This window comes from Sinohyriopsis cumingii, chromosome 10, assembly GCF_028554795.1.
Source record: "Sinohyriopsis cumingii isolate HCF-2022 chromosome 10, ASM2855479v2, whole genome shotgun sequence".
NCBI classification, from domain to species: domain Eukaryota; kingdom Metazoa; phylum Mollusca; class Bivalvia; order Unionida; family Unionidae; genus Sinohyriopsis; species Sinohyriopsis cumingii.
Window position 1 is genome coordinate 73,716,453 of NC_142970.1, and position 21,315 is coordinate 73,737,767.

Sequence of the window (21,315 nt, forward strand, 5' to 3'; positions counted from 1 at the left end):
ATCAAACGTAAATAAAATGACCATCCCGACCTGGGTTATTTTGAAGGTCAATAAAATTATGTAGACAACCTAAAGAGAATTGCAAATAATAAGATGTTGCTTGCTGTGATTTTCTAGGCAAATAAATGCCTTTCAGTTTCAGCTCCTTACTAGACTAGAAGAGGAGACATTTGTTCTATAGTGTACTTATGAACAGCATACACTTTTTTTGTTGCTTTTAGCAATGCATTAGTTAACTAAATAAATAAATATTTTGCTATAGACATTGGTCTCAAACATTGGCACAATTTAGCTTTAGGTTCAAGGCTCCCCGGGTGACAGCGGCCTAATGCGCTCGCCTTTAATGACCACTACCATCTCACCTTTGTCTACTCGGCAAGCGTGGGAATGTGAGAAATCTTGCGGGGCGCTCACCAGTTTTTATGTACTTTTGTGAGAGGGACGTATTTAAGGTGAAGCTGTTTGCATTTTAAACATGCACAGTGGAGAGAATGTTGGCATACCTCTATGCTACTTTGATGTAATGTGGCTGACATTTCTTTGGATATTGTACTTGTGGAAATTGTACATGATTAAAGCACACTGCTAACTAAACTAACTGCTCCCTTGTGTTAAAACAAATCAGCCTGAATTAGTCTAAAGTACGCTATATTTAGCACCTATTAAAATATGGAAAATGAATTTTGCCTAAACATACAATACCTGCCTCTGAAAGTGCAATGGCTTAATTACCAAATACAAACTAAAAAATGTTATCGGCTCTTTTTGTTTCTCCAATTTATCTTTGAAGTCCAGGAAGTGAAAATGATAAAGAGGAGCTGACAGTTGCTTGAAAGTAGCATATCAGTGGTAAGGCCAAGCTGTATTCTCTATAACCTATATTACACACCAATCAATCGTACCCCAAACTAATGGGAATTAAAGGTTCTTTGAACAATATCTAAGATATACCAGAGGTCTTTTTAAATAGCCAGTATAACCAATGAGGACACCCAGGGAAATTCTTTTTCTTTAAATTCTAACCCTATGCAAAATATAAAACTGGAGAGCGAAACCTTGAGAAATCTTGCAAACAGCTTTCAGTAGATCATTGGTTCTTCCCCTGGGAATTCCTGGGTTCTTCCTCCGCCAGATAAGCTGGCCTCCAGGTATAGCCCATCATGCATCAAACCCAAAAGAACAACAACTTTATATTCAAACATAGTATCAAAAAGTATATTCTTTCATCGCGTTACTATTTCTCTTTTTTTTAAAAACAATCCGCACACAGTAAACTATAAGAAACGGCCTTGCGGCAACTGGTTTGAAATTGTACTACAACAATTTTAGCACCTGTAGGATTGACAAATGCTTCGTATCTCCACCATTTTTTCATTGATCTTTCCCAACTAAGTTCCAGTTACATGTTATCAGTTATCTATTTGCATTATTCATTGACAACAGATATATTTAATTCCCGATTGTACTTTTCAAGTTCTATATTTTAAAAGAAATTCTTCCTATTTTTTGTTTTCGAGTATCTAATTGTTCTTTAGAAAACTCTACTCTAACGGACTTTGTTTATGCACTAGATCTGTCCATTCTTTGATATTTAAATAAACAAGAACGGGAAGATTTAGTTTTGTGATTTATGTAAAAGTAACACAAGTAGGTTATTTATTAATGAGAAAATTATACAACATTTTCATGTCCAAAGACAAAACGTTGTAGGCGATTCGGGCCGAACCCGATAGTAGGATTCGACCAGGCACTATTTCGGTTGCGTGCAAACGCTCCAGTAAAATATATATATATATATATATATATATATATATATATATATATATATATATATATATATATATATATATATATATATATATATATATATATATATATATATATATATATATATATATATATATATATATATATATATATATATATATATATATATATATATATATATATATATATATATATATATATGTTAAGTGGTGGATCATTTAAAGATTTGAGGATTATGAGAGATTTGAAGATTACAAGATATACTGTTGACATGTTTCCTTGTTTTAAGCAGTGACATGACGTTCCGCTACTAACATTATGAGCAGCAGCAACTTTTGATCAGTGTATGAGATGGTCGAAACAGATGGTGCAATAAATGTATGCTTTTAACTTGTGCGGATTACGAAAGATCTAATAATTTTAATTTATATAGATATTCATTCATCCGTTAATCCGTAATTAACAAGGAAGCAAATCCGACCTTCAGGTTCATATTTGTCATACAATTGATATAATCAATATTGACACTTCCACATTGGTTTGCAACATTCAACATTACCTGCTCTGGAGTATATTTATACGCAAAAACAAGACATGTAGCATCCCTAAACCTTGGTGTACAATTTTAAGTTCCTCTGGTAATTTATGGATTATTAGTTGATTTTTTCCCCTTTAATTTTAAAATTATTGCAGATAAAATTTAAATAAATATTTAATGGCTATATTGCAAATGCACGTTGCTTAGGACATGACTGGACCTCACAAAGAAAGTTTTGAGATAATGGGATCCTGCTATTCGGATATCTACACACTGAGACGTGTACTGGATTTTAATTCGTCCATCATGTCAAAATTCTTTCCATATCAACTGCTTTTGTCAACTTTTATGTAAATTTGTCGTACGTAGCAAACATTTTATTCAGGAAAATACATAGCGTATTGTTTAGCTTATGCTTTTGCTATACCTTCTTTGAATGAAACTGGCGGTGGGGTGTGTGTGCAAAAAGTCTCCATTATGGCGACAACGTTGTTGAGATTTTCATTTGCCCTCATTGTGCTCTAATATCAAAAAAGATTATCGTCTTTTATTGATCACTTTTCTTTGCGCTTTTAAAACATTTCAATTAGAATTAATTTCGTATTGTTAAATTATATCCCTGCTGATTTCTCTCGTATAAAAAACATCATGGCACAACTATGATGTTGTGTAATGTAGTCTCCATATTGCATCTTTATTTGTACCAATATTTTTCCTACTTTTTGATGTTTGTATGGACTCTCTTTTTCACTCGAGGGTATTTCCCATTTCTGGCATGTTTTAATTCATTATTTTCTATTGCAAATGTCTGAGGATATCTATCCTAGAGTAGAAAATCGTTCACTTTATATATTGAAAATTATAATACTCGTTAATACTACTGACACTGAATTATTCTTCATTCGATGGAGGGTATACGTTAGGGTAAATCTTGTAATTAATGGCATAATAGTTTCAGCTGGTTCCCAACATTTAACCATTTAAACATACCGTTTACAGCTCACGAGTACATGTATTTTGGCCATTCATTATTTTTGTCTTCAAGATCTTTTCATCTTAAAATATGTCATCTTGTTCATCGTATAGATATAACTCTCCCTTCAAGTCTTTCCGGTTTCCGGTTTCAAATGACTAGATCACCTAAAATTACTTGCAGAGTCTTAAAAATTTAACGTAAATTTAGGAATGTAGTTTTTTTCTAAAATTCTTTTATTGTATTTGGAAATTCCAATTGTTTCATTTATTTAAATTTAGGAATTAATTATATTAGGTGTTACATGGTCGCAAAAATCGATCCATGTTTTTGATAGGTCTTCTTCCTTACGTTTCTGAAGTAATGCTAGGTGGATTGATCTGTGATGAGCATTACTGTCTTCCTCAATTACTGTATTCCTAATGGTAAAACGTGAACTTTTCTTGTTTCTAGTGAGTTACCTCCACACACACAATTTTTTAGACCTGAAAATTAGACATAATTTTGTCTTAATAAATTCAAAACTAATCAGGTAGGGATTTTTCTCATTGAAGGTTTCTCTGAAAGCACTGTGTTCTTTCTTTCGCCGTATCTGACCAATATTTTGAGAAGACTTTATTCACTGTCAAAATATATTTGCATATATCGTTGTATTATTTTTTCTTTTTACACGACAATTAGGTCTGATTGGCACTGTTTATCCCCTTTCTGATATAAAATTACGTGTACAAAAATCGTTTTTCTCGCTAGCAAGTGTAAAGCGAAGGTTGATTTTTCCATTAACCATTCTTTCAACTTACTTTTAATTTTCTTTTAGTCCCGTTTAATTTGCTTCCACAATTGATTGAGGTCTGTGTAAGCAACTGCACTTTATGACTGCAGCAACGATGTTTTGAAAACTTTGTTTTTATTTTTAATGTAGAGGCGTACATGCGATGTATTAATTTAAAAATGTATAAAAACATCATGGGAATACTGTATGCATGATACTTTGTCTCGAGGCCTTGTTAACAAGCCCAATGGTACATTCATCTACAACAGGTGCTTTTTTTCTTCAATAATTTGCAAAGTAGTTTCATTCATTTAAAAAGTATGAATGATGGTAGACTTTGGCAAACTTTCCGTTTCTACGACTAAACCTACGACAATAGATTATTATGATGAATTATTATAATGAGTTACCGTGTGTTGTACATAATCGATACCATCAGTTCTATACTTTTTCATTTGTTGTAGATTGAACTTGTAAAAGTTATGTCTTTAAATTGTGATGTAAATTTAAAAGAATAGAAATATGTGTATTTATTTACATCAAAATTCGTAATTTATAAATTTTTCATACGGTATTAGTTGACTCGTCTTGCAGTCACGGTGGATATAATTAAATGGATGGTATAAATCAATATCTTTTACAAAGCATTGGATTGAACAGTTTGTCATGTTTGAAATAAAATTCCAAGTTTTATTTTCTTCAGTATTATTTTGTTACACAACTATCTTTGACCACAAAAATCATCCAAACGCGTACGCTAATGCACGATATCTTTGATACACATATTGTTACTATCGTGTTAAACTCGCAAAAAAAATTTAAAAAAAATTACAGCGCAAACAACAAGTCCAATATCGACCCTTCCACGCTGCTGCAACATTGAAGTGGAAAGTCAAGAAAAACGGTAAGCGGAGGAATGTAAAAATATAGGTACAGTACTTGATGTGAATAAATGTATAGCAAGAATTGTATCCCTTCATCTCTTAATGCATGTAAAAACAGTGTTAAAGTACTTACAGTTAATGCAGGGCCGGCCCAACGATATTTGGCGCCATATGCGAACAAAGACTTTGCACATCCAACCCTAAAGCTAGAAATTCACTTCGGTTTACATTTGGCGCAGCTTAAAGCCTGACGCCCTAGGCGACAGCATAGTACGTCTATATGGTCGGGCCGGCCCCGTATTAACGTTTTTCTACGGATAGACTATTTTATGGTCGGTTGGAGAGACAGATACAACATTTAAATGCTCAGTTGTAAATTATACCTGTGCACCGGCAAATAATCCCATCAAAGGCGTTCTCCACGGCTTGTTGAGTCATCTTGAGTGGGTAAGCTTGATTCATCAGAAATCTGTGAAGGACAAAATTGCTTTAAGTTCCCTCTTTCTTTCTTTTAATGTAACTGAAATTACCACAGATGAAAATATATGGACCATACTTAACGCAGTTATGATGTATTCAGCTCTGTTCTTCGCATCTATCGGCATTTTCATAGGACTTGCCAACATGTACCATAATTTAAAACATTCGCTCTTCTCACATTTCTCGCAACGAAACTTCAACAGCTTCCTTCATTCTTGTTGAAGTCTCTCAAATTCATCAGAAAAGTCAGTATATAGGCCTGTGTGAATGAGTGCCTACCTCATTGCTTGATGTTTAGATTTTCAAAAGGAGGTTTAGGAATAGTTCTAATAAGAAACATGTATTAGAGGTGGAGGGAGGGTTCTGGATTAGCAGGGTCAACAGATAAATTAAATTTCATGGAATTCTTTTCGAACCCTTACTGTTCTGACCTAGCATAATTTCTCAAAATTTCCAGTGCTATAAAAGAATTTTTAAGCAAATGATATAAGTAAATATTGAAAATAAATGCTAAAGCATTAGTTTTACTAGAAAACAAATTTATCCATCAGATTTTACGAGACTAGTTGTCTCATAAACTCTTAGTCAAGCTGTTTCCATCACCCGAGAGAGAGAGAGAGAGAGCGAGAGAGACAGAGACAGAGAGAGAGAAACAGAGAGAGAGAGAGAGAGAGAGAGAGAGAGAGAGAGAGAGAGAGAGAGGGGGAAAGAAGAAGTCCAAACTCTTGAAAGAGGTGTCACTTTGACAACGAATACATGGCTACATCTGGGGAATTTGGCAAGCGGAGGTACGGGATGCTGTAAAGAGAGAAGTCTGAGTTTCTGACGAGCAAACTGGCGTGTTCGTGGACTGACGCTTTTTATATCAGTTTCTTAGGACAAAGCCAAATATGGATATACATCAGGTTCTTGTGGTTTGTCAGAATCTCAAAGTGAGGTTTCATAGTTTCTTACAGGTTATCGTCTGGGTCTATGTGCGTCATTTGGTAGATAATTTTGTTAGATCAGCTCATTTACTCATCTAGAAAAATCCTTGGAATTCGTCTAGTTCATCTATCTACACAACTTACCGAGTGTAGTTTTTTGCTGGCTTATGATACAAGGGAAAAGTGAGTACAAGAGGGTTTTGCCTTTTTAGTCATAAGGGCGCAATCTTTATTAAATAGTATATAATTGTAATACCGAAATAAATGGATTTAATCTCAATATATTTTAATAGAAAATTACCTTGAATATAATTTAATCAAAAATTACTTTTAATACAACCTAGAGAAAATCTCAATCTTATTACTTTTACTACAAAATTCTGTCCTAATAATACCCTCCGGGTCATTTGAGCAGAGTCCTCGAGGCTCGAGAGAGAAAAAAATTACATTCACCAAAAGAAGGTAAAAGGTGAAAGATACAAAAACACAATGATAGAAATCATTGCGACACATTTTGTAGAGTTAAAAAATACATAAGAAAAAGACTGCAAAATACTGAGTAAGATACAAAATATACAATGAGAAAAACAATGCAAAGTATTCAGTAAAATAAAAAAGTACAATGAGAAAAAACCCACTGCAAAATATTCAGTAAAATACAAGAAATACAATGAGGAAAAAACACTGTAAAATATTCAGTAAAATACAAAAATTACAATGAAAAGTATATTGCAAAATATTTAATAAAATTCCAAATGCAATGAAAGGAACATTTCACAATATCGAATAAAATTCAAAAATACAATGAAAAGAGCATGGCACGACACTAAATAAAAATTTGAAGGAAAACAATGACCAAAAGGGTTTCAAAACATTTCGGTAAAATTCTACGCAATCTACTTCTACAATTAGGCTTGTCAAATAATTATAACACCAATATTAACATGCAATTCTTGTTATCTTTATTTTCTTTTTTGTATGTTAATTTTACTCTATTTTTTTTTGTTATTTTTTTAAATATAAATTTATATGTATAATATCAGCATAATATTTATGGATGACTACGGTTATTATTTTGCTTCAGCCAAGTGTGGTGAAAAGAATCCCCGTTCTTATGGGTAGTACTAGTGAGCCGATATTGAGTTTATCTTCCTATTGCACACATAATATCAACAAAGAAATGCCAATAACATTGAAGTAAAAATGGTTGCGAATAAGAATGTCGTAAGAATTTGGCATTAACCAAGAGTAAGGAAAGTGACAATTTTAGTGTTGTGTTAGCCCTACCCTAATAACCATAAAGTCTATTCACTTGCAATCAAACCTTGAACTGCGCATGTATGAAATAGAAATCGCATCTAACATAAGAGTAAAGTGAAAATATCATTATAATCGTATACGGGTTTGGTGTGGTCTAGTACAACTTTTAAATGGGCGTGTATTACCGAAGTTATCTGGGACATAGGAAAGAGAATGTATCGCCGTTATCGTTCCAAACAAATTAGACTCAGAAGCTGGCCGTATGTAGGCCAATAGCTGCTCATGTCTTATGACAGCCATGCAACACCGGAAACTCGGTGTCGAGCAATCGCTCCGACACTTAGACTATTTTATCATTTCAACATACATATATAATAAACAACACGACAACATCAATTGATGTTGCCTAACCAAAGAAGGAAGCACCTCTTCTGATTGGTTTGAAGGCATTAGAGCCGTTTCTATGGCGCTATCGCTGAGACACAATACCATAAGGTACACAATCATACGATCCTGAAAACGTGAGAGAGAAACTTCAATAACATTATCGAACCATGTTGGGCTGGCAAAATAAACAACATAAGTGTCAAAATGTTTGAGACGGTTAGGCGAAAATTACAATTCTCCCTAAGAAAGGTAAATACACTAAGACTTTGTAAAATGTGTGTAGGCAGCGAACCGTGTATACGGTGGTTTCAGATTTCAGTACGAACAGGTCTGATGTAAAAGCTTAGTCTGGAATGCAAGTTAAAGTCGGAAGGTTCATTCACCCTCTGTAGTAGAAACCTTAGCAAGCGCGATGAATGTTACTGCAGTAGGCATAGAAAAAGTTTTTGTTACTAAAGAAATTAAACACAGCATAAATTAGATGAGTTATTTGGAAATATTTTGAAATTAACGCACTAACCTTGTAATTTTGTAAGTCATGATACAAAATATGGTATAGCAAAAACATACCTGTGTGAGAATTACCACAGTCTAGAAATGTTCTCCTTATGAAACGAATTGTATATTAAATGAATAGTAAACAATACACGTATTGTCTGTAATATAGAAAGATTTCAAATTGTAAAAGTTCAAGTCAGTATCACTGGAAAGGAAACTCAATGTGGCTGTCGTTGACTCGGGGCATGATGGAAATGTTGCTGTTGGACCCATGGAAATCTCTGTTTATGGCATGGAAAGATGCATGTCAGCCTGGGTTGTAGGTAGCTCGAATTCAGGGCTGGATTAAGTATAGTATGCATTCAACATGTCGGGAATTTCAGGTGTTACTGCAAGAAGAATTCTCACCGGCGATGTATACATTTTATATTGGAAATCGTCTCACTTGTAATGTATTCGTTACCTTTGTGATGTTTCTAGTGCTGACGTTCAGAACAGACCCTTCTTGTGTGCGAAAAGTACGAAAATCACAGAAGAGTTGTTCAGTCTTTCAGGAGTTGATGTAGCGTAGCTGGTCAGCGTGACGTCTGATGGTCGCAAAGGTTTTCGTGCGAGTCTCTCTCGTGGATCATAATTGTGCGGAGTGACACCTTTATTCATGATATTCGTCTACTGCGTTTTATTCTCCACCAGCGTTTACGAGAAACAAATTATCCATCAGCTTGTATGAGGCTGCTTGTCTCATAAACTCTTAGTCAAGCTGTTTCCATGACCCGAGAGAGGGGGGGGGGAAAGAAGAAGTTCAAACTCTTTTGAAAGAGGTGTCACTTTGACAACGAATACATGGCTACATCTGGGGAATTTGGCGAGCGGAGGTAAGGGATGCTGTAAAGACAGAAGTCTCTGAGTTTCTGACGAGTAAACTAGCGTGATCGTGGACTGACGCTTTTTATATCAGTTTCTTAGGACAAAGCCAAATATGGATATACATCAGGTTCTTGTGGTTCGTCAGTATCTCAAAGTGAGGTTTCATAAGTTCTTACAGATTATCGTCTGGGTCTGTGTGCGTCATTATGTAGATAATTCTGCTAGGTCAGCTCATTTACTCATCTAGACAAATTCTTGGAATTCGTCTAGTTCATCTATCTACGCAACTTACCGAGTGTAGTTTTTTGCTGACTTATGATACAAGGGAAAAGTGAGTACAATAGGGTTTTGCCTTTTTAGTCATAAGGGCGCAATCTTTATTAAATAGTATATAATTGTAATACCGAAATAAATGGATTTAATCTCAATATATTTTAATAGAACATTACCTTGAATATAATTTAATCAAAAATTACTTTTAATACAACGTAGAGAAAATCTCAATCTTATTACTTTTACTAAAAAATTCTGTTTTAATATAAGTATTAAGTCTCTAAATCAGTAATATTGGAAAGTCCTGCCCACTTTTGTATCCAAAAGACCTAGGAGGATTAAAACAAATTGCATCATCTCTTCCAAAAGGGAAGCGAATGGCAAACCGGTTTCAAACGGGTTTGCGGCATGGAAGTGGTGGCATGATAGTCGGTTTAATGGATACTTACGAATACATGACTCTTGCCCTGGTCTGCAGTAAATGGTGGCATGACAGTCGGGTTAATGGATACATATAAACACACGTTCATGACTTGCCCTGGGCTAAAGTAAATAGTGATGTGATAGTCGGGTTAATGGATACTTACGTATACACGTTCATAACTTGTCCTGTGTTACAGTAAGTGGTGACATAGTTTTGTTCATGGATATTTATAAATACACGTTCATGACTTGCCCTAGGTTACAGTAAGTGGTGACATGATAGTTTTTTTTTGTTCATGGATACTTATAAGTACACGTTCATGACTTGCCCTGTGTTACAGTAAGTGGTGACATAGTTTTGTTCATGGATATTTATAAATACACGTTCATGACTTGCCCTAGGTTACAGTAAGTGGTGACATGATAGTTTTTTTTTGTTCATGGATACTTATAAGTACACGTTCATGACTTGCCCTGTGTTACAGTAAGTGGTGACACAGTTTTGTTCATGGATATTTATAAATTCACGTTCATGACTTGCCCTGGGCTACAGTAAATGGTGGCGTGATATTCGGGTTAATGGATACATATAAATACACGTTCATGACTTGCCCTGGGTCACAGTAAGTGGTGACATGATAGTTTTTTTTTGTTCGTGGATACTTATAAGTACACGTTCATGACTTGCCCTGTGCGGTTACAGTAAGTGGTGGTGTGATAGTCAGGTTGATGGATACTTACGAATACATGTTCATGACTTGCCCTGGGCTACAGTAACCACACTGGGTACCGTTATATTCCGCCAAGGCTGTCTGGATGGGATGGAGCCCGGTCTTTTGGCTACCAAGTCCTTCTACTGTGGTGATTTCCCACCCATCGCAAATCAATAGCGGGCACAGACACTTAAAACAGGATAAAAAGTTATAAATATAATTCTATTTATTATCAAAATAATAATGCTTATTTTGACCATGGTTTGAATTTGAACTTGGAAAGTGCATCTCAACGCGAAATTGACTTCATTCTTAGAGTAAACTAGTGAACAATGAAAAGGTCCATTTGAAACATTATTTTGAAAAGAAATTTACTATGGCACCTTAAAAGCGAGCAATGCTATTAATTATTTATAATTTAAGTTCCATTCGATAAGCTTAAAAACATATTTCTGGACATAATTAGTTGATTTTACAGACACGTTCTTCAAAACGAGGTCACTCTCTCGGTGAGCGTTGAACTACATTTTGTCTGACGAAAGAATAGTTAGAAAAATAATTGACAAGTGTTTCATTAGCTGGGAAGGTGTATAAATATAACAATATCAACATCTTTCACACCTCCAAACTCCTTAAAAAAAATATTGTTTTGCGCCATATGCAAAGTTTCAATGGCGTTTTATGCAGGACTTTTAAGTGGTTCTGTCTTAAAAGACAAATATGCTAATAAGAACGACATACCGAATTGATGGCGTAACTCAGTTCCGTCTCCATTATTGTTTCATACAGCTTGGTTTGCACTACACATATGCCACATCCTCCTTCCCCACACATCAACTTGGTCCCCATGGATATGTTTTGATCCCGAAGAAAGTCATTAAGAGTGGCATCCGCGCCATACTCGTTCCCCACTGGAATTAAACCCGACTGTATTGCAATTTTGCTCATTTATACTGTCCACAGAGTTTAAGCGCCTTTTGTTACTTTAGTTTTTCCAAAATATGTATAAACCATACTCTTAGTTCCGATATTTAAGAATACAACAAATATATACCATTATAACCATTTTAAAGTGCATTTACTTTTCGTACAATAACATTTCAGGTAGCGTTATGACTGTAGAGTATTTGCTAACACTCGGGGTAGTTTACTTTAAAAAATGCAACATCGTGTAAATTGATGCAATAAACTTTAAATACCACCAGTTATGTTCCATTTTTACTATTTGGTCTTTTGTGTCTAAAGTTCAAGGAAAAAATAATGGGTACTGATAGCAATGAGATCGTGGCCACATGACGGAAATTATATGGAAAAAAAGGATCAGTACAGGAGGAAAAGGTCTCATTTCATTACACCTCTACGAGTAGACGGATTTGGAATTTGAGCACGAGGAATTCATATCCTCAAAATAACTAATATAAATATACGTTCTCGCAGAATCATCCTTAATTTCATAGGTCGATCGTGGTGGGGTGGTGGACATGGAGCGCAGGGCCGACTCCCACTCGCCCCACCCGTAAGGATGCGGGTGCGAAACAACTGGACCTTCTACTAGAGCAAGTTTTCTGTACAGTCAGATGGTTATTGTAGGTTTACAACGAAGGAGCATCCAGAGACTAAGTCCCTGGAACCCCATTCAGGGTTCATCCCACATACTCCTTACCTAATTGTTGACACCACTCTAAACAATGTTTTTCCACCCCGGAATTTATCTTTACTTTTAACCTAACACATTAGCAGCATTTATCTGCACCATATAAAAGGGTTATACGTGTTTTCAGATGTATAAACTGCAGACTTTATCACTCGTGGCCACATGAATAGTACATATGTTTTGCCCAGTAAGATCTGAATGACGATGAGTGAACTGGATAGGATTCGGACTTCGTACCCGGCGATACGGGTTCCACAACAACAGTCATCGTAATAAATATTGGTTCTCATAGACCTGAATGGCCGAAGTTAATGCAACATACAACTAAACAAATCAAAATAGACAGGATTACAACTTTTATGTATACTGATATTTACCTATGTACTGTTTCCCGTTGACTGTCAAGGTTATCGTAGATTTGTAGGGAGGAACGGTACGGAACTTGAAGAAATGCCCACAGTTTGAACAATGGCCGCCAAACACGCCATCTTTTAGAGTTTGTGATATCGGAAGGTGCCTAAATAGATTCAATTTCAGTCGGTTTTTATTACATTCATTCACTAAATGTAACATTTTTGTATAGGTTTTCAAAGCAACACACACACACACACACACATACATTTCATCTACACATTTTGTAAGCAATATTGTACTATAGCAGATTTACTATCTGTGAATAACGTTTGCATTAGAAATTCTCAAGATCAAAAATGCAAAGAAACAAGCCCCACCTCCCACCCCCGTTGCCAAGTGGCCGAATGGTTTAAAGTGCTCGCCTTTACTGATCACGGCCATTTTATCTCCAACGTGGGTTCGAGTCTCAGACTCGACCAATATAAATATGTGAGAAAGTTGCCATTAGTTTCTCGTGGATCAATGGTTCTTCTAATAGGGGTTTACACCGGGTTGTTCCTCGACCAGTTATACTGTCCGCCATAAATAGTCTATCTTGCGCTGAGAAATGGCGTTAAACCCCCAAACAAAAACAGCAGCAGCAAAGAAACAACCTATCTGCAAAACATTATTAGATTCTTGTTTATTTCCTTAAAACTTAATTCATATTCCGTCGGGGATGAAACTAATGTAACTATTTCATTGCTGAAGAGACAAACCGGTCACATTTGAAGTCGTTTAGATTTTATGCATCTAAGCTTTACAATTCTTCATATACTGCTAGGAAGGAAGCATCTCTGTGTATTTTATCCAACGGGAAAACTTCAATTGTAGTGCAAGCCAAGTAGATGCTTATAGCTGGTATCCTGATGGTCAAGAATGTGCATAGTGTTTTCACGCTTGGTAGCATATTTGGCTATGTTTTCCGTTCTGGTCTTTTTTCGTTATCTTCAAATTAAATCTGAAATGATTACTTTTATCGTAAAAATTATGACTTGGTCGTGAAACGCCTTATATAATTAAATGCTGATTTAAAGTTTTTCTTTCAAGCACCTTGATTTTAATTTAAATCCATCAAATTTTGCGACAAAAAATTTGCTACATTGACAATAGTTATGCGAATTCAAGTGAAATCATAAACAACACATCAGCACGAGTTAATAAACATCTTAGTAGGCTTCTTGTGTTTGTTTCGTCGTTGCCGTCTGCATTCGCTTAGAAGCGGAGTCCAACGGCAATAAATTCGTCGTCAGATGAGAGCATGTATTGTTTCGTTTACTGATTATTCCTAACAAGCTTACGCAGACCCAGATTTGCGGGTGCATCATGCAAAAGCAGAAATGGGTATGCAGTTTGAAGTTGGATTCAACTATCAGGGAACCTACAAGTGGTTACATACGACAGTTGGTGTCTTTTAATTGTGCGCTTAAATTTCGTATGCGTTTCAGAGTACTTGTCTAAAATGGAGTGTCATCTAAAGATTTATATTTATTGCCTCTTATGTTTCCATGCTATCTCCAGTTTCTCCGTGTAAGGGCTATGAACATATTTAACCCAATTTATCGATACTTGCTTGACGAATTGCCTCTATAATTTTCCTGCTTTTGGAGCAGATTCCGAACTAGAAACCGTCCAAAAGGGACAAATGAAAATCCTTTAAGTAGGGTTTAAGCTTGTGCAAATTCTCGATAGAATCAGTTCAATATGTACCCCCCTCTATACAGCATATACCCACCATCTTATGTTTCCGACATCCCTTGACTTTTGTCAATATTTCTACTAGGGGTCGAACATATCCCTGGATACATGATCGCAAAGAAGAGACCATATCAAAATCATTTGAGGTGGTGGTGTTAGGGTCTCTATGTGCGCACAAGATGTCATCTCATTTAGTTCTTTGTTATGTCATGTATATAGCCTAGTATGCGTTGAAATAGAAGCAGTCTCCTAAAGAGAAACACCCAAAGAGGGGTTGATATCAAAATTTTTACGCTGGAGTTCACGTACCGCAAAATTGTGGTAGGATCGGTCTTCGCTGCTGCAACTTATGTAGCCTGTTCCCATATAGAAACTCCTATTTCTCTGATCCCGCACGACACATTTAACTAATATTTCTACTGTGAGTTAAATAAATTCATAGACACAATATTTAAAGAAAATTCCATTTCAAATTCGTTTGGGGAAGGCATGTTTGTATCCACTTGCCGACGTAAGCTGTCAACTACTTACATGGTCTTTATAGCTAGTATGTATTCGTCGACAATTTCTCAAAACTGGCTCAACGAATTTCTTTCCGGTTTGTTATATCATGAGAAGAGAGGTTCAAACCAATGTACTTTGACCAAGGGTTTATGTGGTTGTAAATGTTGTTACAAAAAACGGTCCTCTCTTGCCTGGCTTTATATAGTCCAGTACCCCCAAAAGACAACTATTTCTTCGATTCGGATCTAAAAAGAATTGTCCGACTTATTTCACGGGTCTAAGTGAACCCCTAACAACAGATTTACTGGAAACTGGGGTGGGTTGGAATGTGCATTTTTGTTTTCTAGAATAAGTAATTCGTTAGTAGTGAATAGGGATACATTAGCGACAATGGGAATTAGCATTACAGACCCCCCCTGGGAACGATTAGCGACAATGGAAATTTAACATGGAGAAAAATCGTGGGTCAGATTAGCGACAAGGGGAATTAACATGGGAATAAATCGTGGGTCACTCTAGCGACAAGGGGAATTTAACATGGAACTATAGTGTGGGTCTGTCTAGCGACAAGGGGAAATTAACATGGGGGAATAGAGTTTGGGTTTTTGGGATTTTTTTTTTTTTTTTAAAATTTTTTAAATTTAAATTTAAATTTAAATTTAAAAAAGGGGTAGGCAATTGAAAAGTCATTCTCTTTTCGAGAAATATGGCTGGCCCTGAAAAGGGCCTTTGGGTTTATGTTAATGTATCCATTAACATAAAGGGCACCGCATTGGTCTTCTTCTTGTCCTTAGGCTGCGTCTTACTGTTGGTCCGTAAATCAGCACTCTTTTCAGGGATCCTTGTCTTTCAACGTAGATCCTACGTATCCACAGGCTGGTGTTTGTCCTGTGGACAACGGTCCACTTGGATCGGACATACATCAGCATGTCCGTCCTAAACATCATGGAAGACACAAGGGTGGATGACTCAACTGTGGTCCACATCTTGAAGCGACGAGAACAGGTGAATCAATGCAGTGAACTGCGCTTATTTATAGGTAGAGGTAGGATTGAAACGGATTGAGTTCATTCACAAATCCCAACACGCGTTACAAAATTCAGTCAGCCCACATCCAATCCGAAGAGAGCAGTCTGTGACGTCACGTGGTCTATATAGATTCGCTAGTGCTTGTGTACAGTCAATCTATGCGACAGTGATTCAACATGACGGAAATTCAGAAAACGATCCATTGGGGTGCACCAGCAGGGGAGACTGCCCAAGGGAACCCGGACTTACTTTCAGAAGAGGTGAATTGGGATTTTGTGGATTTTCTCTCCTCGCAAGAATTTGTTCCGAAACCTTCGTTACCTTCTTCATTACCGCAAGTGGAGAATTTTAGACAGAGACAGAAAGAAGAATTGGAGAAATTTATACAACGACAAAAGGAAGCGGAACAAGCTTTTCTCTTACAGCAACAGCAGCAAGAAGAAGAGGTAAGAAAAAAACAACAGCAACAACAGCAAGAAGAAGTAGCAGCAAAGAAAGAAGAGGGTGAAAATCAAACGGTCACGGCACTGTTGGACATTTTAGCGGAGTTAAGAAGTCTGAAACAAATGTATCAGACTTCTTTATTACGACCGAAGAGAATACGACCTTCCCGAGCTTAACACGTCAACCCTGTGACTAAGCCTACCGTACCACCCTTAGTGATTTCAACCCAATCATCATCATCATCAACATTACGCAGTCCAGAAGTAGGCCTTGGCCGTGGCAAAGGCTTAAGGCAGTTAAAGTTGATTGCTTAAACTCACCCCTACACCATAAAGAAAAAAGGCCCTTTTCAGGGCCACCCACATTTCTCGAAAAGAAATACAATTTCAATTTGCCAATAACTCAAAAAAAAAACAAACACCCATTTTACCCTTATAGTACGTGTCTGTGTATGAGTGCGTGAGTGTAGCTTCTTATTTTAAAATCAAAACTCAAAGACACTTACCTTGTATCATTAATTTATTCTTTTCTCCATTTTTTACAATCCAATTCACAATTCACAACACAACACTTTAATTAAAAGTTCATTGACTTCTTCTTTCTCCTTGTTTAGTCTCTCTGTTTGTTGAATTTCTTCACAGTTTTTTCCTCATTTTCTTCCCTTCTTCTTTTCTTCTCCTGTTTCTTTGCCTCTTTTAAATAGAATTGTCTTCTTTCTTCCTCTTCTTCCTCTGAAGAATCCCTCTCTTCTTCCGAAGAATCCCTCTCTTCTTCTGAAGAATTCCTCTTTTCTTCTGACTCCTCTTGTTTCTTTTTTGGGCAATCTGGAGACCAATATCCTTTTTCTTTACAATAATAACAGGTATCTTGACTTTTGTCTTTTTTAGTCCCTGTTTTATTTCTTTTTTGACGGTCTGGACATTCTGAAGACCAATGCCCTTTCTTCTGACAGATATAGCAAGTATCTTGACTTTTATCTCGAAAGGAAAGAGAGTAGTCCGTCGGCTGGTCTGAAGAGAATTTTCTAATGACCTATCGCAAAGCTCTGACGAAACGTTCGATTTGGTTAGTCTCTTCCATCGTTGTGCTCGGCTTGAGAGTGAAATGAATAGTGAAAGGACAAGACACACACCCTTTTATATACGCTGGTCTGCCATGACTATAAATTAGTATATGGTGTTTAAACTTGAGTCATTTGACGTTTTGCACTCAAGATGAAACGATCCTATTCATTCGAGAAGAAAGAAGAAGAAAGTAAGAGGCAGAAACGTGATCTATCGCCTCGTACCAGGGCTGAAATCTTGGCACAAATTCATGCCAGTGATTTTGAAGAGGACATGAGTGAACCAGAATTTGAAACCTCTAAACCAAGTTCGCCACCCTTAGTCAACCCTGAAAAGTACTATTCCATTCGAGAGACGGAAAAGCGCTCCTCTAGAAAATTTAGAACCACGGCTTACAAATACACGGTGAAGTTTAAAGATTTCAAGGCTGAAGTGCCGTTAGAGAAAGCAGAAGTGTTCATCACTGGGGTGTGGGATTCTTTGCTCACATCACTCAAGCGACAATGTCAACCCAAAGAAGACGATCGCTTGAGACTTTCCATACAACACGACGGTTTGAAATCCCCTGTTTGGATCGAGTTTAGCACCCTTGCAGAATTGACCGCTTCCAAAGTCATGGACAAGATTCAACACGTACAACAATCTAATGACCAGTTTGACATCACCGATGGAAAAGCCACACTGGACATGACCCACGTCTCTCCTCCTCAAGGGACTGGACGCAAAAAGATGTTATTGGTGGACGACCTTCGCAACACCAAAAAGAGTCTCGTCCGAATTAACAACACTCATGACCAGATGTGTTTAGCCCGTGCCATCGTGGTGGGACGAACCTATGCCAACAAGAACGACACGGCAGAATGGAAAAGAGCCTGGAAAACTATTCAACGATCCGACCGAGCCAAACAACGAAACGAAGCAGAACTCCTGTTGCAACAAGCCGGACTGTCCAAAAACACACCCTGTGGCATTCCTGAGATGCAAAAATTGCAAGATGTCCTAGCTCCACGCTACACCTTGAAAGTGCACCCTCAAGAAATGCGCAGGTCTCTGTTGTTTCGAGGCCAAGGTTTTAAGGACGGAAAATACATTCATGTTTATTATCACGATGACCATTTCGATACCATTACCACCATCACCGGATTCCTGGGATACGGTTATTATTGTGAGAAATGTGATTATGGTTATAACAATCGAGAGCAACACAAGCATTGTGGAATGAAATGTCCAGGATGTTTGGCCTCTCCACCCTGTCTGAGCGAAGAACCAGTGCCTTGTTCAACTTGTCTGCGCACGTTTGTCAGCCCTGCCTGTTACCAACAACATTTGAAAACGCAAGGTTCACAGCAGAAATGTGCTTGTCAACTCCTGAAATTGTGCCCTACCTGTGGACAAGGCATATGTACCAATACTGCCAAGGCACACGTATGTCGAGGAAAGAAAAAATGTCACATTTCTCACCACATCGTGGACTTGGAACACCAATGCTACGTGCAAAAATACCAACCCCCACCAGAGAAAGAGGACGGTCACAAGAAGAAAGGCAATTTCATCTTTTTCGATTTCGAATGCATGGAAGAGACCGGCATTCACATCCCTAATTTCTGCGTGGCTCATCGAGCGTGCGAGAAGTGCATTCAAGAACCTATCTTCAGTCATTGCCCTCACTGCAGCAAGACTCCTGGAGGGCGTGAAAAAATCTTTCGGGGACCGAACACGTTAGCCGATTTTGCCCAATGGGTCTTAGACCCCATCGACAAGACGTGGAGCCAAGAGGACATCGAACGTTACGGAGATTGTCATCGTCATGCCACGGTGATGGCTCACAATTTTTACGGATACGATGGACAGTTTCTTCTCAGATACTATACGGAACATGGCACCGAGCGTCCTAAAGTCACTTTGAACGGAGCCAAAATCATTTTCATGCAAGTGGGACAAGTACAGTTTAAAGATTCGATGAGCTATTTGGCCATGCCTTTGAGTCGAATGCCTAAAACGTTTGGAATGACAGAAATGGCTAAAGGGTACTTTCCACACTTTTTCAATACGGAAGCCAATCAACACGCCGTTCTACCCCATTTGCCCGAGGCTCACTATTACGACCCCGACAACATGCGTACCGAACAACGAGAAGCTTTCTACGCTTGGTACCAGGTTCATGCCTCCGACCCCTTCGACTTTCAGGAAGAAATGCTAAAGTATTGTCGTTCCGACGTGGACATTTTACGACGTTGCTGTGGAAAATTTCGAGAACTGTTCATGGAACACGGAGGGGTCGATCCTTTGAAAGAAGCTTGCACCATTGCCAAAGCGTGTTCCTTAGTGTATCGACAACGATTCATGCCTGAAAACACCGTGGCTGTCATCAGTCCTCAAACGACTCACTTTGTCAAACGTCAATACTCGGTCAAAGCCCTACGCTGGTTACATTACTTGTGCGACAAGGAAGACAAGTGGATTCAGCATGCCCGCAACGGAGGAGGCGAAAAGACCATCGGAACGTATTCGGTCGATGGCTGGGACTTAGAAAACCCCAAGATCGTGTACGAGTTTAACGGTTGCTTATTTCACGGATGTCCCGTCTGTTACCCTGACCGTGGCACTAAAAATCAGTTTTTGCAACGAACCATGGAAGACTTGTACCAGGACACTTGTCAGCGGCGCCTAAAGTTAGAACAGCAAGGATACCAAGTGGTGGAAATGTGGGAACACGAGTACGATCACCGTATGAAAACCGATCCCGAGTTTAAACGCCTCGTGGAAAGTTACCAGTTCATGGACCCGCTGAACCCGAGGGATAGTTTGTACGGAGGAAGGACCAATGCCACCTGTTTGCTGTACCAAGCCGACGAAGAGAAAGGAGAAGAAATCAAATACTTAGACGTGTGTTCGCTGTATCCCTACGTGTGCAAATATTGTCGCTTTCCTGTAGGGCACCCGCAATTGTTAACGAACACATCGACCTGAAAAACATTCGACAATACGAAGGCTTGATCAAGTGTAAAGTTTTGCCTCCCACGAACCTATACCATCCCGTCTTACCTCACCATTGTCAAGGCAAACTGATGTTTCCCTTGTGCCGTACTTGTGCCGAAACGTGCAACCAAGATCAGCCTTGTCAGCACAGCCAGGAAGAACGGGCCTTGACGGGAACCTGGGTCAGCGTAGAATTGTTCAAAGCTCTGGACATGGGATACCAACTGTTAGAAGTGTACGAAATTTGCCACTTTCCCAAGACACAACAATACCACAAGGGTGATCCCAGTCAGAAAGGCATTTTCGCCGACTACGTGGATGCCTTTTTGAAACTGAAACAAGAAGCTAGCGGCTATCCTTCCTGGTGTCACACTCCCGAAGACCAAATACAATTCAAAGAGAAATACTACGAACAAGAAGGCATCACTTTAGACCACATCGAGAAAAACGAAGGCAGGCGATCGTTTGCCAAAGTGATGTTAAATTGCTTGTGGGGTAAAATGGCACAACGACCGTGTTTACCCAAGACGGAATATTTGACAGAACCTTCCCGCTACTTCCAGATGATTCACGACAAAACCAAATACATGAAACACGTGGACGTCGTTCGAGAGGATTTGATCTTGGTCAATTACGAAGAAGATCTGGACTTTGTACAAGACGACCCTTTTGGAAATGTCATCATTGCGGCTTACGTGACAGCCCATGCTCGCTTAAAATTGTACGAAGCTTTAGAACTGTTAGAAGAACGCGTCCTGTACTTTGACACGGACAGTTGCATTTACATCC

The 21,315-nt window shown here is 37.9% G+C and overlaps 1 protein-coding gene across 1 annotated transcript in view; it reads right to left on the minus strand.

Moving 5' to 3' along the window:
* Positions 1-21,315, minus strand: part of LOC149790387 (uncharacterized) — an 85,761-nt gene that overhangs the window by 49,642 nt on the left and 14,804 nt on the right. The window contains exons 2-5 of the mRNA XM_089972435.1: positions 12,793-12,932; positions 11,503-11,672; positions 10,790-10,950; positions 5,318-5,403 (exon numbers count right to left, since the gene is read on the minus strand). Of these exons, the coding sequence (XP_089828561.1) occupies positions 5,318-5,403; positions 10,790-10,950; positions 11,503-11,672; positions 12,793-12,932 (557 nt within the window). The remainder of the gene's footprint in view (positions 1-5,317; positions 5,404-10,789; positions 10,951-11,502; positions 11,673-12,792; positions 12,933-21,315) is intronic.